Below are 23,156 nucleotides of genomic sequence, written 5' to 3'. Positions count from 1 at the left end.
AAACGTACGACAAGATGATGTTAAGGTAGAATACATATTGCTATTAGAGAGACAGTATGGGTTATCTGATAGGGGTGGATTATAGATTATAACGCACGATGCTCACATCTTCGACAACGTATGTTTGACGAGAATTTCAGTACATTAAAACGATAAGGCGGTATTAAGGCGGTGTACATGCCGCCATTAGGGAGTTTTAGAGTGGGTGGATTGGGTGGTGGTGTGGAGGGTGGTGGTCCATAGGTGGAAGGAGCGCTGCGAATCTGTTCTTTACTATCGCGGCGCGCGTCCTTCGACATGCTGGTGTGGTGGATACCTCTGGTCGCTGTTGCCGTCAGTGTCGCGGCTCTCCCACATTTGCAAACCAATCAGGTAAAAGACTAGCTGAAATTTAAAGAACCGTGCCTGATACTTTTTATATAAAAATAAAAATAGGAGAGTTCAACATTTTTGTATTTTATTTGGAAGTAATATATATGAACGATTAAGTAGAAGTATTAAACTATCAGAACTAAATGTACAGTTATAAAAATAACGCCGCAAAACTCATTTTTACTAGTAGCAAAGTATAAATCAAGTTGTAAAGGGTCTTTAACTGCATCTGCAACATTCAGACTATATACTAGAGTCCATCCTTTAAATAAAAATTTAATTTACTTAATTTTTTCATTTTACCAAAAAACAATGATATTTTTTTAAAACCTTCCCTCTCTACTATTCAAGAGTAATCTTATCCTAAATATTCAATTTATTTTTGTGACAAACCAGTTTGATTGTATAATTATGCAATATTGACATATATAAATAAAATACACAAATGTTCAAATGTAAAGTTATAGATTAAACTAAGGAAACAGGACGCTTACTCTGGTACATATTAATACAATAAAGATGGTAAGAGTTCTTGTCTGTATCATTGAGCGTAATGAAATAGAGATATAAAACTAAGTTTGATCCCATGAAGATTAAATTCCTAACGTCTTAAATACTTGGTATAAGAAATATAAAGCAGTCGACTTGAGTTATCATCATAGCAAAGGAATATTATAAATGAATAAATGTTTAATTAAAAAATAAAAGGGATCATTACTCCATCATTAAACCTAAACCTGGTAATCAACACACGTATTTTTTTAATATCTAAGCTTAGATAAACCACTAACGTATGCTGGTAAAAATATATGTAAATGGAACTGACACAATGGTTATACAAATGACAATGCACTGAAGCTTGAATTAGACGAGAAATGCTTGATAAACGTACAGTTCATCTCGCATAAGAGCTGTGCTTCTTTTTGTTCTACAGGTACAAAGAAGAAACGAACCACAACCGAGAGGCTGGGTTGACGCCTGAGCTGCTTGCAAGAACTTGCAGAATTTCGCTATAAACAATGCTGTCTGCAGATAAAAAACCATTGGAACGGTTGACTCTTTATCATAAAATTGACATAATACAAGTCAATAAAAAAAAAACGAAATAGAAATTTACATTTCAATACAATGGATGTTCTAATTTACTGGTAACTATACGCAAAAACTTTTTTTACTGCAGTATTTTCTTATTATCACTTTGATTAAGACAAAGTAAACCAGGAAATATGCTAAAAATTTCAGTAATGATTGACTTTTTCAGCGTTCATGTCATCTAGATATGGTTATATGAATGAATTAACGTTTTTGATCAAAATTATGTGAAAATACCACAAGAATACATCAGAGATATCTAATACCAAGTAACTTATATCATATTATTGAATCAGTATCATATTATTTATTACTTACTACTGTGACAGATCTAGCATATGTTTATAGTTAGTATTTTAATCTGCTTCTGTAATGAAACACAAACGTAATTATTACTCAGTAAAATAATGATAATATTTCAAAAACTAAACAATAAATAATATGTAAAATATTAAAGGGAACGATACATATGTTTTTGTCCTGTTTTTTAAAACCATAATGATGTTGGCAATTTAATTCTTTGTCTAACTTTTGATATTTAACTGTTTATAATATATTTTTAGTTCCTTCAATGTTTTTATCATTTGAAGAAATAAAAACTATACCATACAATAAGCACAATAGAATACACCCTATACCCCTAGCATAGCATAACTAGTGCGCTGGGGGTAAGGGAGTTTAATAATTTATAAATGTTGTACATGTTAATTGTAAAATGTTCTCCAATATTAATGTTTTTCACTTTAAAAATTAAAAAGAAACACATGGCTTATTTATTAGGATAGATTTTTATAATAATTTTTACTACAATCGTATTATTTATAGTATTCTTTAATTTGTTTGAAACAGTCTTTAAAACATATGAAAATCATAAAATTTAAGTATCAGAAAATAATTATTATTCTACATTTAATGTGAATACTGTATGACGTTAGAGAAAGATCCTTCTAAAGCGATCTATATTATAGTATGTGTTTTGTTTTTAGGTCTAGAGGAAAAAGGTTTAAAAGAGTCTGTTTAAATTTTGTCCTTTTAAATTTTTATGTTGTAATATTTAATATTATAATACGATTGAAACAATAAATAAAAGCCGCGTCCACACATTTAGCGTGTAAGGCAGACGATGTGGAAAGAGTTGTTCAATTGAGTAAGAGATTATAAAGAAAAACAACCAATAAAAAAAAATCAATGTATTTAATTTCACTGTCAAATAGTCAGCCCTTTTCAGATATAGAGTGTTTTTAACCATAATTCGTTGTTAGAGTTTACATTATTAAAAGGACATTCGAAACAATAGAGTTAAATATGTTGAGTTGCAAACTACAAGTTTTAGAATATTCCAAACTAAATATAATTTGTCAAATAGTTTATTCAAAATATTGATTATAATGAGAATTAAGTCTCAAATGGCGATTATACGAGTATAAAAAAATATACAGGGTGTCCCACGAAGAGTTTTAAACGTTTGATATTATATTACTTGCCCATTTTTGCACCGAACATTTTCAAACTATACAATTCATTAATAAGTTTTAGCTTATTAGAGATACGATCAGAGATACGAGCCTTACAGTATTCTCTGAAAATTTCAGCTCTCTATCAGTTGTTGAAAGCAAATGGTGGCATTTAAAAAAGCTATACTTTACAAACAGTAAAAAAAAAAACAGTATTTTTAATTTTGTAAAATTATTTATTGTCACATTCTAGAGAAATAATGCTTAAAATTATAGTGCACATTATTCGAACTGTAATCCATCCACAGAGACACACTGATATCAGTGCTTAACAAATGAATCGTAAGCTCTTACAATGGAATTCTGTGGTATCCGGAAGTACCTCTTCAATTGATTATTTAGTTCCTCATCATTAGTGAAGCTACGAGTATAAACTTGTTCTTTTAAGAAACCCCATAGAAAGAAATCCCCATTATAGTTAAATCTGGGGATCGGGGTGGCCAATCTAAAAAACTACTTCCACCACCAATCCAACGGCCATGCAGGTTGTCATTTAGTAATTGCTTGACAGGATTTGCGAAATGAGGAGGAGCACCATATTGCTGGAAGATTGCTTGATCCATTTCTGGAACCATAAAATGAGGCAAGACTTCTTCATTTGAAACCTGTTCATACCTACTCACAGTCATTGTACTGTCTGAAATGTCGTGAGACAGCACCCCATTATAACTGACAGTTGGCTACACAGTAATTCCTTCTGATTTGAGTAAAGTCTGTTCAAGAATGTGTGGATTACCGGTGTGGTAATAATTACAATTATGTCTATTAACAGCACCATTGCATATTTTGTAGAAAGTTGACTCGTCAGAAAAAAACTATTTGAGTATGCCAATTACGATCTAGCTCGTGAAACTCAATGATACGAGAACAAAATTCCACTCTCCTGTCCGGCTCATCTTCAAGAAAATTGTGGATTAGGTGATTTTTGTAAAATTTAATTTTCTTTTTCATAATTATTCTCTGTACTAAAGACTTTTGAACACCAATACCAAGTTCAACCTCCGTAGTGATTTCGGTTTACCTGGAGAGCGGAGCGTTGATGCGCATACTAGTACTTCTCTTCCTCTTTTGATCCTCTAGAGTAAATGTTTACGACACTTCCAGTTTCTAACAAAAGATTTTTCCACTTAGTTATTGTTGGATTTGTAGCTGGTTCAACTCCTGGGTAGACAACCTGAAATTGTCTAATTGCTTCTGTAATGTTGCCAAAAGCAGTAGCCCACGCACAACATTTCAGTTTTTGTTCAACATTAAATGCCATTTTTCGAACTTCAATATCAGTAAAACTGTAATGGAGGAGGTTACGTTATGCTTTTATAGTACAATAAACAGTCTCCAATTAAACAGCTGTTTTCAACAATGAGCATTATTAAACAGCTGTTCTTTAAAACCGCAACTCAGTAATCAAATCAGGTAATTCAAGAAATAACATTTTATAGGAAGGAAAATGGTAAAATTTTAATATATCACCATTTTCTTTCCACAATTGTTGGGGAGTTTTAATTTTCAAAGACTATTTAAAAACCCTACTTTATTAATTGTGTAGAGTTTGAAAATGTTCGGTGCATAAATGGGTAAGTAATATAAAATGGAAACGTTTAAACCTCTTCGTGGAACAATCTGTATATAATAAATATGAACAAAGAATGTTTAAAATATTTTTAGTTAAGGGGTCCTGCAAGTTAAATATCTCATTAAAAAACTCTATTTTTAATATGGATCATAGCTTTATTTATCATAATTTTAGTTTTTTAGTTCGAATTTTCATCAAAGTATTGTATAGACTACTCAGTTTTCTCAATCATTTTAAATGTCCGCCATGTTTTGGGTTGCCCAAATTTAATTTTTATGTATTTTTATGCTTTATCTAAACTTGCGTTAAAGATTTCTAAACTTCATCAAGTGCCAAACCTCTGAATACGTCAAGAGTTACTGGCTAATGGTACAAAAAGTAGTTTGTAGACCTATATTTGTGTGTAGAGTTACGGGTATCAAATAGATTTGATAGAAATTATCAAGCCGTCCTGGTACTTCCTAAAATTTCTGTAAATAATAACATTTTTATTTTATTTATTTTCTCCTAAATTCTGTTTAGTTCAAAATCTCCATATTCTATTTCATTCATATACTATAGCTCTTACTTCTTTTAAAGGCATTCAACAAGATTGCTATTGTAATATTCTTGGTTATAGTACTTTTTTGTGTACGTTCTTAAACAGTTAAGAAGTTTAAAGAAGGAAAGTAAAGACAATGACTTTTCGTTACGAAAGGAAAGTTACATCTTTACACCATGCAGACCTCCTACCAAGCGAAATTTCAAGTCTTGAATGAGTTTGGATAAGTTATTCAACAAACTACTCAAACAATAGAGACACAACGGTTAGCAAAGATTAAATTATAACCTGACTTTATCTGTACATTGTTTTAACCGAATTATGTTTTCTTTCAAGCACTTAATTTAAAAAGTTGTAAAAATAAATTAAATATAAAATGTACATTTTTATAATTTTAGGATTTCTGTTGAATTTCGTAGTAAAGTTAATTAATAAAACAATGAAGTATTGTATATTTGATTAAAAATAAGTTATCTCACTATGTCGATAGCTTATTTAATTACTTTTTTACAATTAGATAAATAATATTACAAAATGTTTTTAAACTTTCCTCTTTTGACAATGCATAAATCCACAAAATCAAATTTGTTGAAAAAATCTTGCTAATGACAATAAATACTTAATAATTAACAAATTCTTGAAGGATACAATAAGCCTCGAACGAGAGATAGTTTAAGATATAGAATTAAAGAATCATTACGTCTGAAAATGGTAGAGTAAAACTCTAAAATTATTTTAATACGATTTTTAGTCTATAATTATAAATTATAAGAATAGAATGTAAAACCAATTTCAAAATTAAAAGTGACTACTACTTTCAATTCTTGGTATACATTCCTCTGTTTTAAATTTTATAAATGGTCAAATCTTTATTTTTATTCCTTCCATTAAGTCCGTTTGGGTATTTTTTTAAGTTTTACTCGTAAAACAACACATTTTAGTACTTTATTGAATCCTTTAAACAGCTAATCTGGGATTGCTCCAATTCTTTTTTTTAATTTTGGCACTAAATAATATTGGTTCATAACCCCTATCTGTTATATTTTAAACTAAATGTAATGAAAATCCATTTGGAACATGATTTCACATTTTTTGTCAAAAAAGAAGCTCTATTCTATATAAGTGATAGAAAGTAGATATTTTGGCTAAAATACTCTCAACACGTATGTAAATTATTTAAAGGTAAAGAGATTTACTTTGAAAACTATCGATGAATGTTTGAAATGGAAAGGTCCATTTCAATGTTATGGCAATTCTTGTGTCGAGGCTGTATAAGCAGATTTGCCTCACATATATATTTCGAGAGAACAACGTTTGCCCAAACGTTCTCACAATAATGAGCATTGAATACTTTATGCCAATTATCAGCTGAGTCGATAATTACCGCTTAATTTATATTTTAAACTTTTCAATTATACTGTTTGGTTCTATGCAACTATCTTTTCCAATTAGGAAAGTTACATCTGGTCAACAAATGAAATTATATTTTCAAACTAATACATGTTGAGTAATATAAATCTATTCACGTATGTTTTACAAATTATATTTTATGTACAGGTTTTAATTCTTGTGAATCTAATAATTTGAGTCTCTAACGAAAAGCAATTTCATTTTTCGTATAGTTTAATATGTATCAATACAGTATTTAATTCTATATTATAAATCTATTTATGGAAAGGTATCTTATGTTGGAATTGAATTGTTTTATGTATGTATTTAGAACGAAAACCACTTTTTCAGATACTTTTACACCTTCCAGTTATAAATGAAATACAAATATTTTAAGGTTTTATGTCTTAAATAAATTTTATGTTCGTTATTTCAAATAAATTAAACGGAAAAAGGTTAAGAATGTTCTGTCGTGCATCTAATAACGTCTTGTTAGTATTGATAAATTGTATTATAAAAGTGTTCATTTTTCCCATAACCATAGTAGTTTCTACAAAAGACTTAATTAATTAAATTTCAGATCTTTGAATTCTTTTATTTCACCATTATAGTAAGTTACAGGGTATAAATTGATAAATTAATAAGCAATAGATATTTCCATGACGTATAATGTTTACACGCGTTTAATGTGCTTCTCTTTAGCCTGCAAATCTAACTATATCATTTCACATGAATTTAGTTTTTTAATGAAAATAAGAAGTTTATTTTCCATTACGCATTAGACACAGTTGACGAAACTGATCTATTTTGCTTTGTTGGATATTCCATCGTTAATATTTGGAACACAGAATTAGTAAGGTATGATACAACACACAAGACTGTAGGGCAAATACCAAAGCTTGCTATTCTCCACACTTGCTTGTACAAGTGCCAATGGCCGCTCTTACTGTAACAATATTCTGGATTAAAGATATAGTGAACCCATGATCCACACTCGCTTGTAAAGTGCCAATAGCCGCTCTTACTGTAACAATATCCTGGATTAAAGATATAGTGAACCCGTGATTCACACTCGCTTGTACAAGTGCCAATAGCCGCTCTTACTGTAACAATATCCTGGATTAAAGATATAGTGAACCCGTAATCCACACTCGATTGTAAAGTGCCAATAGCCGGTCTTACTGTAAAAACATCCGGGATTAAAGGTATAGTGAACCCGTGATCCACACTCGCTTGTAAAGTGCCAATTGCCGCTCTTACTGTAACAATATCCTGGATTAAAGGTATAGTGAACCCGTGATCCACACTCGCTTGTAAAGTGCCAATAGCCGCTCTTACTGTAACAATATCCTGGATTAAAGATATAGTGAACCCGTGATTCACACTCGCTTGTAAAGTGCCAATAGCCGCTCTTACTGTAACAATATCCTGGATTAAAGATATAGTGAACCCGTGATCCACACTCGCTTGTAAAGTGCCAATAGCCGCTCTTACTGTAACAATATCCTGGATTAAAGATATAGTGAACCCGTGATTCACACTCGCTTGTACAAGTGCCAATAGCCGCTCTTACTGTAACAACATCCGGGATTAAAGATATAGTGAACCCGTGATTCACACTCGCTTGTAAAGTGCCAATAGCCGCTCTTACTGTAACAACATCCTGGATTAAAGATATAGTGAACCCGTGATCCACACTCGCTTGTAAAGTGCCAATAGCCGCACTTACTGTAACAATATCCTGGATTAAAGATATAGTGAAACCCGTGATTCACACTCGCTTGTACAAGTGCCAATAGCCGCTCTTACTGTAACAACATCCTGGATTAAAGATATAGTGAACCCGTGATTCACACTCGCTTGTAAAGTGCCAATAGCCGCACTTACTGTAACAATATCCTGGATTAAAGATATAGTGAACCCGTGATCCACACTCGCTTGTAAAGTGCCAATAGCCGCTCTTACTGTAACAACATCCGGGATTAAAGATATAGTGAACCCGTGATCCACACTCGATTGTAAAGTGCCAATAACCGGTGTTACTGTAAAGACATCTGGGATTAAAGATATAGTGAACCCGTGATCCACACTCGCTTGTAAAGTGCCAATAGCCGCACTTACTGTAACAATATCCTGGATTCAAAGATATAGTGAACCCGTGATTCACACTCGCTTGAACAAGTGCCAATAACCGATGTTACTGTAAAGACATCTGGGATTAAAGCTGTAGTGAACCCGCGATCGAAACCAGTGTTACGTTACAACAATGCGGTGTGACGTCCGGTTTGGCTGATAGCCGCTCTTACTGTAACAACATCCGGATTTAAAGCTGTAGTGAACCCGCGATCAAAACCAGTGTTACATTACATTACCGCGGCGCGACGTCCGGTTGGTCTGATTGGTATGATTCGATTATAGTCTCGATAGTAAACGGAATGAAGAACGGTTGGTATCAGCTGCAATGTTTGTTAAATGCTAGTAAATTATTGAGGGTCTAACAAGTATATAGATCGGTACTATTTTACATCAACGCTTTATAATTATCTTGATGCAATTGGTAACTATTTAATGCTTATTTCATGGTTAATTTTATATACATAGATAGATTGTAATCTATTTACTTCTACTTTTTAACTTTTATTATTTTTTATGACTTAATTGCTTATTTATTATTTAAACGTACCAAAGCTACATAGAATCAATTAGTCATTTAATCTTACTTTACAGTGTATTGTACGTGCGTTTTAATCCATCAGTTAATGAATTATTTTTAACTCTTAGTGAAGCTCTTATTAAAATCCATGCTTCCACAGAGGTACGTTTAAATTAACATATACCAATTAGAATGAAATAAGCAATACAGGATTTGTAATGTAGAAAACATTAATGATAACTTTGGATACAACACTTTTGTACCAGTTAATGTCATATGTTTTATCTGAAAAGATAAAAGTATTAAGGGAATGGATTGATTTCTGTTTATTGCTTGGTATTAATTGTAAAATGTAAGAATGGTCTAACTATTAAAGGTTTTATGCTTTACTTTTTGTGTAATCGGGTGTATTTATTCTATGTTCTGATTCGTCTATCTTCTCTTTTCTATCTTAAGTCTATCAGACAATCATATCTCAGTTTACAACACACTCTTTACAAAATAAAAACTTCCCTTTTTTCTCTACAAGTCGATTATTTTCGGCACAGCTAGTGATCAAGAAGATGTGTAAGTTTAAAAGCAGTTTTATGATACAAATATCAAGGATATATTACATTTGACACTAAACATTTCTAAGTAATAATGAAGTTAAAATGAACTAAACGCTACTGGGGAGATTGTCAATGGAGACGAACGTGTCCATAGATTCGTTACTTGTTTAGACGTAAGTGATTTGACCTTGATGCAACGAGGGTTGATGGAGAAACGATCCTCTCGTAATTGGCAACAATGAAAACAGACCCCTTTAATTGGCAGCAATTGTCTTTAAGAATAAGGGCTTACACGGCGTTTCTGGTCGGTTCTCTATCTCAATTAATGAAGGAATTGAGAGAACATTAAACGATGTAGTATGGATAAACGTTAAATTAAATGTTAAATAATTATATATTCTGTTTTAAAGTATTTTATGGATATAAAAAAGCTTGTTTATTTTTGTAAAATAGATTTCTAATAAACATAAAAAACCACAGCGTGTTCATCAACATTCACCATCGAGATTTCATTACGGGTGTTTTCTTACTGAATACATTTCCTAAACATTTTTTCGTTGTACTCCTGACTCTCAAATAGGGCAAAATTATACAAAATTATGGATTCTAGAAAAATTTTAGGAAACAATTTTAAGAAATGCTACCTATTTAAATGAAAAGTAAAAAAAAAAGTAAAGAATGTCTTATTTTACCAGGCGAAGTTAGGGCTAAGAAGCCCTCTCTAACACTTAACCTGGGGACCAACGGCTTAAAGGTGACTTCCGAACCACCACCAATGGCCGGGCAGGCGGGCCGCTTGCAAGGACAGGATCGCTCAGCGGTCACCTGTCCAAGCAGCAGCCACGCTCGGCGTTGCTTGATCTGGTTATCTTGCGATAACCGCCGTACCCACTACACTGCGCCATTGGCAAATTAAACATAGCAGGAAGTCGTAAACAAAATTGTACATGATTAGGTATTTAAAATGTAGTGATTTAACAAGAATCCAATCTTAAAAATTGGAATACCTTTTTTAAACAAACAGGAAAAATAAGAAAAATTAAAAATGCCACGCTGAGTGGTGACAATAATGGTATGTACGTGTACCACGAGATCGTGTGAAGGCATTCCGTATATTTACATCTAAAAAAGGTCTCTAAGCATTTCAATGTTCTCATAATAGCTAGAAAATTACGCAACAGCTCAATGATGTAAACATTATTTAGGTATAATTATTCCGGAAACGGAGTTATAACTTAGCGTGTTGGGGGTGAAGTTGATGATTTTTACTCAGAGCAATAAACTTCTTAATAAAACGGATTGCTTGTAGATTTCTGTACAGCTATCTTAACGTGAGATGAACTATTGTGGAACGTTTACGTTGGAAAAATAAATGACATAAATTAAAAAAATGTTTTAGTTTGATTGTATAAAAATATTGGCTTAACCATTGAAGAATTTTATATGGCTGAAGACCATAACTTATGAAAAATAAAATTCTTTTCACGTGTCTGTAGCGTCCATAAGGTTACTCCAGAGACTAGTATGGAAGGTCCTTTATGTGCCCATACAACGGCATGCCTATAATGACCACAAATATGGGTCTGTGTAACTATTGGAGGAGACTAAACAGTGGGATTTTAATAGTGATTTTCAGAATATTTTACTAGAATTGCCGTGTTTATGAACCAATGCCAATATAACATTGTCATCCTTGAAAAGTGCTAGTTTCAGCATTGTTGCTATGTCCAAAATATGGCTGCTATTTTTCTATGCATCTCCTTCTTTCAACTCTAATTATTACTTTGTTTACATAGCTTATAGTAAATAAATGGCAACTGCACTAGAAGAGTAGTGTGTTATTTTATGTAACCGAGGAACTAATTTCTTCAAGGAGATCTGATATGGATGTTTTATCTGAAAGGGATTTGGTTGAGGTTCATGTACCTGGAGGCCAGAAGATTTTTGTTTTCTTGCAATTCTTTCTTAGCTTCAGTTCGTCCTAATATCTTTGGCACTCATCCCAAAACGTTGTATGGGTAAAATATATTACGCGGAATAATAACACCTTGTGGTAAACAATTTTAATGCTCAGTGTAATTTCTGAGATGACTTGCTCCTTTGTTTATGAGTAACTTTTATATTACAGATCGAAAATACGTTCTCTTTTAAATCAGCCCGAGCTCCGTTGAAGCAGCGATATCCTATATGTCACCATGATGAACTACGAAGAAGTTGACTTTTGCTCTGGCAATGCAATTAATGAACAGTGTAGGTAGGGGCCATCCTCTTGAAATCTCCATCTTGGCTTTCAATCCTGAAGTACTCCCTTTATTTGCAATATTCATACTACACAATATCCATCAAGTGTGAATGTGGGTTTATCCGAGAGATCTGTGTTTATTCTTTATTTTAGAGTATGTAACTCGCTAAATAGATGCAATATGATCGAAAACAAACAAAACTCTAAGTAGGTTCTTACGATGAGTTAAAACTGTATCCAAGCTGTGAGATTGTATGGCATTCAGCTGTTTTTAGTATTGCTTTATTTTCTCAAATGTTCCATGACAAGGCTTCTGAGCTGTTTTGACTTTTACTTGACACTTGACCTTGAGGTACAGTTGACAAGTGGAAGGATATATGAAGTGTAATAAAAGTGACATATAACAATTGGATATGTCACAATAATGTTTTATACAACCTAGAAAATAATTCATAAAAGTAACTAAAGTATTTGAGCGATGTATAGTAATAAACTATAAACTATATAATTTAATAGATATATTTCAGTTTTTAAAATTAATTACCGAAAAACAATCCTGAAATTAAAATTCTGGTCTTATAACGAAAGTAACTAATAAAACACCATTAAATGTACCAACCAACAACAACTTACTGAACAATTTCACACGTTCATGCATCGAGGTAATAAATACATCTAAATACAAGATAATAAATTTGTTCACTAAGGCATTTATTCTGGGTTTTCATTATTACTCTGGGTTCTAAAATAATTACTCCAATCATATTTTGTTCTTATTGAAAAAGTAAGAATATCGCCAACCGATTTCTAAGGCCCAAATTCCCTTTTTGTATAAGCAAAGTACTTCAATTTAGCAGCATTACTCTTTTAGAGTATATAGCTTTTTTTAAATGCATTACTCTAAATGTAAAATAAATTTAAAAATATGAAAAAAGTGTGATATTGTTATCAGTCAATATTTTATAAGACGGTGACTATAATCTGCTCACCCTGCCTGTTTTATGATAATATATCTGCGTAATTTATAAAAATTGGTGGTCCCGATGAAAATATGTATATTCATAAAAAAGAAAAATATAACTTACCATGTAATTCTCTACAGTTTTTATGGTGTTCATAGATACCATAATAATACTCGTTAGCTACATAAAATTGCATTGGAAGTATAAAAGTCAGTACACTTGAAACACATTTTGTACATGTTTTTCGTTCCTATGTTTTGAAGTGAAAATTTGGTATTATAAAGAAAGCCAAATAGATGTACGATATTACTGAGGCTAACTCAATGTGGAAGAGAAGATCAAGGGATTAAATTACTGTCATGACTTGGAAGTAATGTGATGATTTCTGACAATATGATCTTCCCTTGCCCGTAAAGTAATACGTGACCTACACTTTAACAGGGTTTCCTTCACGTTGGTGCGTAGGCGTGTTTAGATTATTTACAACACTCAACGATTCTTTTACCACTCAATTAATGCTTCAACAACGAAAAATTTAACAGCAGTGATATATTTGATTGCCCCTTTCATTCCTAATATCTCATGTCCCAACAATTTTATATGTATTCGGGGCGTTTTTAACATTTCGGATACGTTTTGCCAATAGAATTCTTTTTGCCTATAATTTCTTTCATTCAATTGCTAATAATTTTCCAATTTTTCTGATTCATTTCTAAGCTTAAAAAGCTTTTTCATATATTATGCTTCGTTTAATTAAATCTGAATTAATGAAACTAATATTTTCAATCAATCACTTTAATCAACAATCCTCAAGTGTTATAAAGGATCAGATAACGACCGGTAACACAATGGTAATCCATAGAACCTACTAATCGAATAACATTAATTGACAAACGGAGGGGTTGAGTTCGACTCGGTTTTCTCGTTGAAAGGAAGAACGAGGCGAACGCGTTCTATCTGATATAACCCCTCCTCAGTTAACGCAAGATAATTTATATGGATATATAAATTATAAAAACATTTATTTACATTATAAACAATAAGGTAGGAGTCCACCACACTACGTTTCGTGTAAGAGGCTTTGCAGAGATTGCTTTGAAAATTTCAAATCTCTTTCGTTCCTTACATGTCCTGCAGACAAATAGCAGACAGACAATCATACAGAGCAGTACTTAGTATATCCCTCATGCAGACAAAAGAGAAATTGTTTCTGCCTACTAACTGATAGGCTGAAATTACGCTCAGCCAAATTCCGTGGTTGCACATGCACGTCATGGAACCACACAACCATGGGGAAAATTCATTTTATCAAAATAGAAATGATTTTTTGCTCAAAATTTAAAGTCTAAAAATCAAAGTTTTGAAATATCGAGATATCTAGCCATATGATACATTAACATTTTTGTTCGTAAATTTAGGTTTCATAAAACGTTCAAATAACAACAGCTTTGATGAACTAAGAATGGTACTATAACGCAAGAGTGCACTGAAGTCAAATCTTTTAATAAAACTGAATGACCAATTTATTGTTTCTGTTTACTCTATGAGTAAAATGGGCATATGTTTAAATCTCTTGTGATTTTATTCAGTTTGTTTTCACATTAATTTATTTGCTAATTTTTCGTGTCCACCATTGTTCCCAAAAAGACCAATGTAAAAATATTCGCTAACGCTTAGACCATAGAGTAACATGCACAACATCAAACTCAGTGTTGCCTTTATGAAAATGAAGCTACATGCAAAATTTCTAAAAGTCAATAGATCATCTTTGAGATATCGTGCGGACAGACAGATAGACAGAATTGACATTTTTCAGCCCCTAAAGTGATAGGCTGAGCTGAGCGTTAGTTAGGTTCAAATGTAGTTATTTGAAAATCTTTTTCATTGCTTAAAATAAGTCTATCACTAGAAATAACCAAAACAACTCAACTTCATTATACAGTACTTTTGTACTTCACAAATAACTACTTTGGCTTATGGATTTTTTCAAAGTAGGGTATTTAAGTTTTTTTGAAATTAAGAAGAATAGTAGACTCATCTTGAGCAAGTTCAGAAGAACTAGGACCAAAATAAGTCTTGATAAGCACTGATTTTCTCCTTTCTTTTTAATCTTGGATTTCATAAGCCAAACATTTTTGTCACATTGCCCAGTCGAGTACTCTCTCACAGGAACAAATGTGTTATAGATACTCTCAATGTGTTATAAATATTCTCAATGTGTTATAGGTACTCTTATTGTGTTATAGGTACTCTCAAGACAGCCATGAGTCAAATTTTACCATTTTAATGTTCTTACTCTGTCCCTCGGCAGGGTCTGAAATGAACCAATCACTTTGATATTGAGATTACCGTTGATTGTAATTTGAATATAATACAGCGATCGTAGAACGCAAACACGACAACTTCTTTTAAAATATCTTTTAAATGTCTTCTGAAAAAGGTAAATTCTGTGTACTCTCAAGACAGCCATGAGCAAAATTTTACCATTTTAATGTTCTTTACTCTGTCCCTCGGCAGGGTCTGAAATGAACCAATCACTTTGATATTGAGATTACCGTTGATTGTAATTTGAATATAATACAGCGATCGTAGAACGCAAACACGACAACTTCTTTTAAAATATCTTTTAAATGTCTTCTGAAAAAGGTAAATTCTGTGTACTCTCAAGACAGCCATGAGTAAAATTTTACCATTTTAATGTTCTTTACTCTGTCCCTCGGCAGGGTCTGAAATGAACCAATCACTTTGATATTGAGATTACCGTTGATTGTAATTTGAATATAATACAGCGATCGTAGAACGCAAACACGATAACTTCTTTTAAAATATCTTTTAAATGTCTTCTGAAAAAGGTAAATTCTGTGTACTCTCAAGACAGCCATGAGCAAAATTTTACCATTTTAATGTTCTTTACTCTGTCCCTCGGCAGGGTCTGAAATGAACCAATCACTTTGATATTGAGATTACCGTTGATTGTAATTTGAATATAATACAGCGATCGTAGAACGCAACCACGATAACTTATTTTAAAATATCTTTTAAATGTCTTCTGAAAAGGTAAATTCTTTGTACTAGTTAAATTAGATAACAAGTGATAGTATTTTCCATGTATTTGTTAATATATTCATGTTTTCACGATATGTGTTTCTGCCTTCTTTCTTTTAACTCGCAAGGTGCTAAACAATGCAATTGATGCTCAAATTTCCATGAATTTTCTCTCACTACTTTTGGCTCAACAGTAACCTTTTCTATTGTTTGAATTCCTTAGCTCCATGCATATTGTAAGGTATGTATCTTGCGCCTCTTTGTTTTGACGTTATAAAAAATAGCAAATATATAATTTCGCTACGATTTCGAAAATTCTGAAATCAATTGTTATTGCAACATTTTTGAGCTCATAAAATTTTCTGAATAAATTTACTCTATCAATCTCAAAAATAACAACATGAAACTTGGTGAATTAATAGAACAGACTACAGAAACAAAATTTTTAATAACATTGACTTTAAAAAAGTTTTTAATTCTAATCATTCTAACTACTATAATCATATTTTGTACTGCTTAATTGCAACTAATCCATATACATTGATGTTTTAATGATAAATTTCCTTCTATTTTGGGGATCTCATTTCAGACATAAAGTATAGATCCAGCTCACCTTAATTACGAATATTGCAAGAAGTGTACCTTCGGTATATGCTGAAAAGTACAGCTGCTTAATAAAGAGCCTTCTAAAGTGATGGACGTAGCTCAGAATTACTCGGAGCAGGATAAACGATTTTGAAACTAACGAGAATTAATTTTAAGGTAATATTTTTAAGTACAATTTGTGAGGATGGTGAGGGATGAACCTTTTGTCAGTTTTCCGTTATAGATTACAGCTCAAAACCAAAACTTCAACCCCTCCGAGCATGCTATGTCTTCTGTGTGTCTGACTCCACTCGGCGGCGTGGTTTGAACTTCAAAGTTGATTTAAGCTGCGCTAATAAATTACAACTATTCCATCATTGAATATTGTGGTGCGCTTCTGCTGTTCCGACTTCGTTCCATTCAGTTACGGATGGGTGCGAAGACCACCTTGAGACAACATTAATTGTGAAGAACTAAAAATGATCAAAACTCTACCCATTACTTTTCACTGTGCAGTACAAAGCGTTCGACTCGCTCTAGAGTGTATTGTTTTCAAAATATAGTAGACACTGAATGTTATACCTCAACTTATAAATTGTAAATGAAATTAGAGGTAGTAACTGAACAGTTTCATATTTAATTAACTCTGTCACACTATTGGAATACTCCAGTTACGTTGGAAGAGAGCAAGGCACAATAGACGGGTATATTTTTGGCAGGGTAGGTTTATGGCAATGCTCGCCGAAAGAGCAAACTGCGCGATTGGCCAGCTTATATTGTTACAATATACCGATGGCGAAATCACTCGCCATTCATGATCCGGCCGCGGCCATCAAAAATCGTTTACCCTGCTCCAAGCAATTCTGATTTACTTACGATATCTCTAAGCAATATTAATACACAAAATCTGTTATATAAAGTTATAGAAGAAATTCCCAAAGAAAACCAAATGAATAAACTGAAGCAAAATTAAAAGCATAATCATAACTTATATTTCACGGTTATCAAGGGTTTTCAACAATATGAAGGATAAGATTTTCGTTCAATATGCTTTAGCATTAGATTCCATGTGATGTGTAATGCGTTTGCTCTGTGTTGTAACATTGTGGTCCTTCCTCTCTTTGAACCCTCATGTATATGTTTGAGTTTTTTGAGTACGCTTTGTTCTCTTGTTAAGAAGTTGGGAGACTTACTAATTAATTTTTTTGGTTTTTTATGTCCAGCCTCATCCCTTAATGTGCTTTACACCTGGAGAACAAAATACATTTCACACCTCGGAAAGTAGTGTTCTTTTTCTGTAATATCGACGAAGGAAAATGTCCGAAAACCTGTGTCCTTCAAATCATCCATCGTAAACAATAAACTTTAAACAGTGGAATGTGCATCGTATACATAAATCAACAGAGTCAATTGTAATATAAATAATACATAACAACACAAAAACGAAAATAAAGAATATATTTAGAACATATACCGCATCATAATTTATATATATATATATATATATATATATATATATATATAATTTGTATATTATATGTATATATTACACATTGTTCCTGGGCCAATATGCAAAGGAGAATCTTCTACACGTTCAGTTTTACAGACAATACACTCTAGCAAATAATGTGATGGTTTACAGATGATTTTCAATATAGTTTAGACAAATGGTTTGGCTTCAGACCTGTACTGTGATTGTGTACGACTACAAAGACAGGGATTGAAACACTTAAGTGGAATATAAATAACGTGCCACGGCTATCCAAAGGTGCCAACGATCTACTTGTCTCATCGAGTTTTGATATTCCTAAAATATTTGTTAAGTTTTCATTCTGACTTGTCAACAGAGTTGATTGCACAATTTTATACCAGCTAAGCCGTTACTTGTTTTTTCACAGATTTGTGCAATGTTCCCTAAAAAATAAATGTTTAACAATTTTCCAGAGCGATAATAGGATTTACTTCTGGTGTAACGTTGATCCTCCAACGTTAGCCGACGCGCGACGTACTAAAAATTCATTTCGGTTACCATTTGGTACCGAATGGGAAGTGAACCGAATTAAGTGACAACCGCTTAATCTGATAAAAACTGTTAATTTGAAATATACTGCCCTGATAGCACCAGCAACTCCCAAATAATAAAGTATTACATTAATTTGAGTGGAAAATTCATTTAAGTTAATAATGATATCTCAAAGCATAGATTAGGCGTTCTTAGTAGAATATTATATATTTTGAAAACGGCAACAAAGAATTTCCCTAAGTACAATTCAATTTCGTTTCTTAAAATACTGTTAATGTATTCCTATTTGTGTATAGTAATGTTTGTTTATATGATGGTATATTATCGATATTACAAAAATACACATTGTATTGTCTGTTGGTATATTATAATCAAGGATCTCTTTTGGGTTTGTTTATTGTCCTTATTGCGTTACTTCTATAAACAATATAATAATAACGAAAAATACTGTTCATGTATTTCTATTTATGTATAGTAATGTTTGTTTATATGATGGTATATTATCGATATTACAAAAATACACATTGTATTGTTTGGTGGTATATTGTAATCAGGGATCTCTTTCAGGTTTGTTTATTGTTTTTCTTGCATTACTTCTAATAACTAGTAAGCAATATAATATAACGGAAAAATACTGTTTTCTCTTGCACATATTTTATAGTAGGTCTATATTTATGTTTATTTTTTGAACAGTTACTTCTAGTATACTGCAAGATAGTTTAATTTATTGCTTTTAAAGGCATTTTGATAATTATAGCCGATCTTGTGCTAAAATAAAAATACAAAGTTTTTTATTTCATAGATTTATAGTCACTCCATATTTTGGTTATATTCATTAATGTCTTCTGGTGTGTTGCAAGATTTCAGTTCAATTTATTGATTTTATCGATATCTCTATAATCACAACCTAGTTTGAGCCAAAAAAAAACAACACATTCGCTTATTTAAAACATGACAGCCATTCAAAGAAGTCAATTTATATTTTAATAAAGTAATTATTGAAAAAAAACAACAGTAAAATATCAAACAACGTTATAATTTTTAACTATAGTATATTTCACACAAATAAACTTACCTTGATCTATAACAACTGCCAGTGCTGAATAGTTCACATACATTGTGAAGGACAGAATAATGTAACGTGCCCATCAAGAATACATTAATTAGTTCTGATTGCAGATTCTTAAAACTATGGAACTATTTATTCTAGACCTGAAGCATTTATGGGGGCGTTACTTCAGTACTGGAATAAATCAGTTCAGGGCTTACAATATAATAAATCCACAAATGGTGCTTAAAAAGTAAAGAAATGTTATAAATGCAGATACACTTGTTGGAGAATCATCCAATACACAATAAAATGGACTGGGGAATGTATTTATGACATAGTGATAGTCCTGTTCCGAGTTTAGTGATTTTACTGTACATAAATCCTTAAAGGAACTAAAAGGGATACTGCCTTAACGATTACTCAGTGTATACTATTTAATACATTCAAAAATTGTAAATGTGAAAATGTCCTTACCGGTGGCACATCTGGAGGCAGCGCCTAGGCGCGGTTGCACAGTGAAAACATTCGCCTAACATGCAGACTAGGAGACCTTGCATAAAGGTTTGGAGTCATAAGTTTAGGATAAAATTATTATTCTACTTATCACAATTTATCACAGCCGTACTATGTATTTACCTCTCTCAAATCTCTCTATATCGAAATCGCTTTAGTTGTATATGCGATATTGTTTGTAGGCAATGTTTGTCCAAAATAGATATTTGACACCAAGAACTCCCAAAAAATTCTACCTTCTACAAAGGTCTGCAGTAACTAAGAAAAGAATTATGAAACCCGTATTCTTAATTTTATTTAACAAATTGTCCCCAAAGAGAGTAATAAGATCTTAATCACAGATAAAAATCAGATAGCAAAGCCATCAAATAATTATTTATTTGATGGCTATAATTAATTAATTACAAATAATTATTCTAAATACGAGACTCATTAGCTCTTAGCTTTGTTCAATCCATACAAAGTCAATTAATTATTTAGAGCACTGCCAATAAGACGTTGCGTCAGCAATTAAGTTATTTACCCTATACATTTCTTTAATCAAAATACTCTTGTCATCTCCCCTGTATGCTATCCTGACACTACGTCACGACGGTATATGATCTTAAGTTAACTAATTAGAGGTAGTCAAATAAAACAAACATATAATTGCTCATATTCAACCATTACTGTAACCTCCTATTAAGCGCTTTCTTTAGTGTATTCCACACATATAACTACTCGGTAGTAACAAAGCCTACGTAATGGCCTAATAGAAAGTGAATAATCAATCTCTCCATCATATAACAAGGTAAAATAGCTAAACAGTCGTGTTAACCTCTTTCTTAGAAAGTTTTGCAAATAAAGGAAATACAGAAGTTGAGAATTACAGTCTAATCGCTTAGTTTTTATCTACAGAGATTGATTTCATGGATAAATTGTTGATAAATAGACATAATAAACTAAAAGATCAGTTACATATTATCACATGGAAATGGGATTGTGTGGAAGTCACGGTCACTGTAAGCAAATAGGACAACCAGGAATGGAAGATTCCTTGGTTTTAACATTTTTTTCTCGCCAATTCAGCAGAGTGGTCCAGATGAGCATTCCGCCGGAGAGATCGTTGTTTCGAAAAAATCTCCGAATATCTTAAAAAAGTGTTACTGGCCAATATGATCGAGTAGTCAAAATAACAGAAGAAGAAATTAAATCTGAAAAGGTTCATGTAGGAAACCAAATGGTTGTCGTAATTCCAATAGCTGAGTACTTTTAGCGCCACCAAGAACACCAGATCAATAAAACTATAGTTGATAGTTTAGCCTGCAATGCCTTCATACGAATTACGAGGCCGTTACATTTGTATAGCGACCATAAGAGCCGACTGCAGTGGTAAACATCTTGATTTTAATCTCATAAGAGGAATATTGAACCTCATGCACTTTTACGACCTCATCTCCTGCCGTAGGAGTATGGAGGATGTGTCATTTTCAAGTTAGCTAATTTTGTCGATGTTTTTATTGGCTGCTTAGAAATTAATCCCAAACTTTTTGTACTCCGTCTTTTAAATATATAAGTAATTTATAAGATTATCGATTATCCGTATTAATAATATCGTCAAAATTAGACGCCTCCCATATCATACGATAAACAATAAGAGCGTAAAAGTTCGTGAGGTTGAAGGTTCTCAAGGAGAAAACTGATCGTTTCAATAGAATCCGTTATTCATACCTAAATGAACCATTTAAGTGCTACTGAATCCTCATGCACTAAATAATATATATAAGATATATTTTCTTCATAACTCATACTAGTACATCGGGAATAAAACTATGCCAGATTCAAACGGAACAAGAAAAAATGCAATTTTCAAAGATAAACATGCAATTGAGAGAGCTCGTGACGAAATAGGTATACTTATCGATAAAAGGGGAAGGAACACTAATTATAGTACCGGTAGTTTTATGCTATAGAGTCTTCCGACATTCAAACATTAATACTGATATGAAAGGAGTTCTGATGAAAATTCTCGTTTTATAGTCTCATCAAAAAGAGGATGCAAACTAATAACTAGCTCTCCTTTTGTATATTATATTTGTGCGATTCTATACACTCCATATGTGCTTCACAAGTAATTCAATAACATGCAGAGTTAATGGAAAGCCACACAAAAGTTTCAAATTGAATAAATATTAAGTTAGGAGTGGCATTTATGTGTTTTCTGTACATCGCTTTGACATTTCAGGAACAAAAACTAATCTTCTCTTTTCTCTTTTATTAAAATCATGTAAGTCAATCCAATAAATAAGTAGAACTTATAAATATACAATTTTATATATCAATATAACTGTAAGGTATAACCGTGATACTTTAATATAACTGGAAATATTTTAATACTTAGTTGTTGATTCATCGTAACGTTTCCTTATAATTTCCCGCGTGATTGTGGTGTTTGTAAAAAAATATAAACTTGAAAGTATAACCTATAAGTATACAATTACAGATATCAATATACGAAATATAACCGTGATACTTAAATATAATTGGGTGGAACACGATAAATGTTTTAATACTTATTTGTTGATTTATCGTAACGTTTCCTTATGATTTCCCGCGTGATTGTGGTGTTTGTAAAAAAATATAAACTGGAAAGTATAACCTATAAGTATACAATTACAGATATCAATATACGAAATATAACCGTGATACTTAAATATAATTGGGTGGAACACGATAAATGTTTTAATACTTATTTGTTGATTTATCGTAACGTTTCCTTATGATTTCCCGCGTGATTGTGGTGTTTGTAAAAAAATATAAACTGGAAAGTGTCAAAATACCGAGACATTTCTAAAATATTTTAATAATATCAGTAAAATCAAATATAAGTTCTTTCTTTTTGTTATAACAAGGCTTATTTTAATGCTTTCTTCATATATGCATTGCGTGATTATTGAAGTGTTAAAATGAAAAATACAAATACCTATATTTAACACATATAAACGAGTTCTATGTGGTTGTAACATTTACATACGGATTCATGCCTTCATAAAGTTTCAAAATAAATAATC

The 23,156-nt window shown here is 32.0% G+C and overlaps 1 protein-coding gene across 1 annotated transcript in view; it reads left to right on the top strand.

The window, feature by feature from the left end:
- The first annotated feature begins 272 nt into the window (after nt 1-272).
- LOC124369862 (corticotropin-releasing factor-binding protein) overlaps nt 273-23,156 on the top strand; it is a 157,506-nt gene continuing 134,622 nt past the window's right edge. The window contains exon 1 of the mRNA XM_046827991.1: nt 273-372. Within this exon, the coding sequence (XP_046683947.1) occupies nt 298-372 (75 nt within the window). The 5' untranslated portion in view covers nt 273-297. The remainder of the gene's footprint in view (nt 373-23,156) is intronic.

Source organism: Homalodisca vitripennis, chromosome X, assembly GCF_021130785.1.
Source record: "Homalodisca vitripennis isolate AUS2020 chromosome X, UT_GWSS_2.1, whole genome shotgun sequence".
NCBI lineage: Eukaryota > Metazoa > Arthropoda > Insecta > Hemiptera > Cicadellidae > Homalodisca > Homalodisca vitripennis.
The sequence above is the reverse complement of the archived record's forward strand: the minus strand, read 5'-3'. Positions and strand labels throughout refer to the sequence as shown.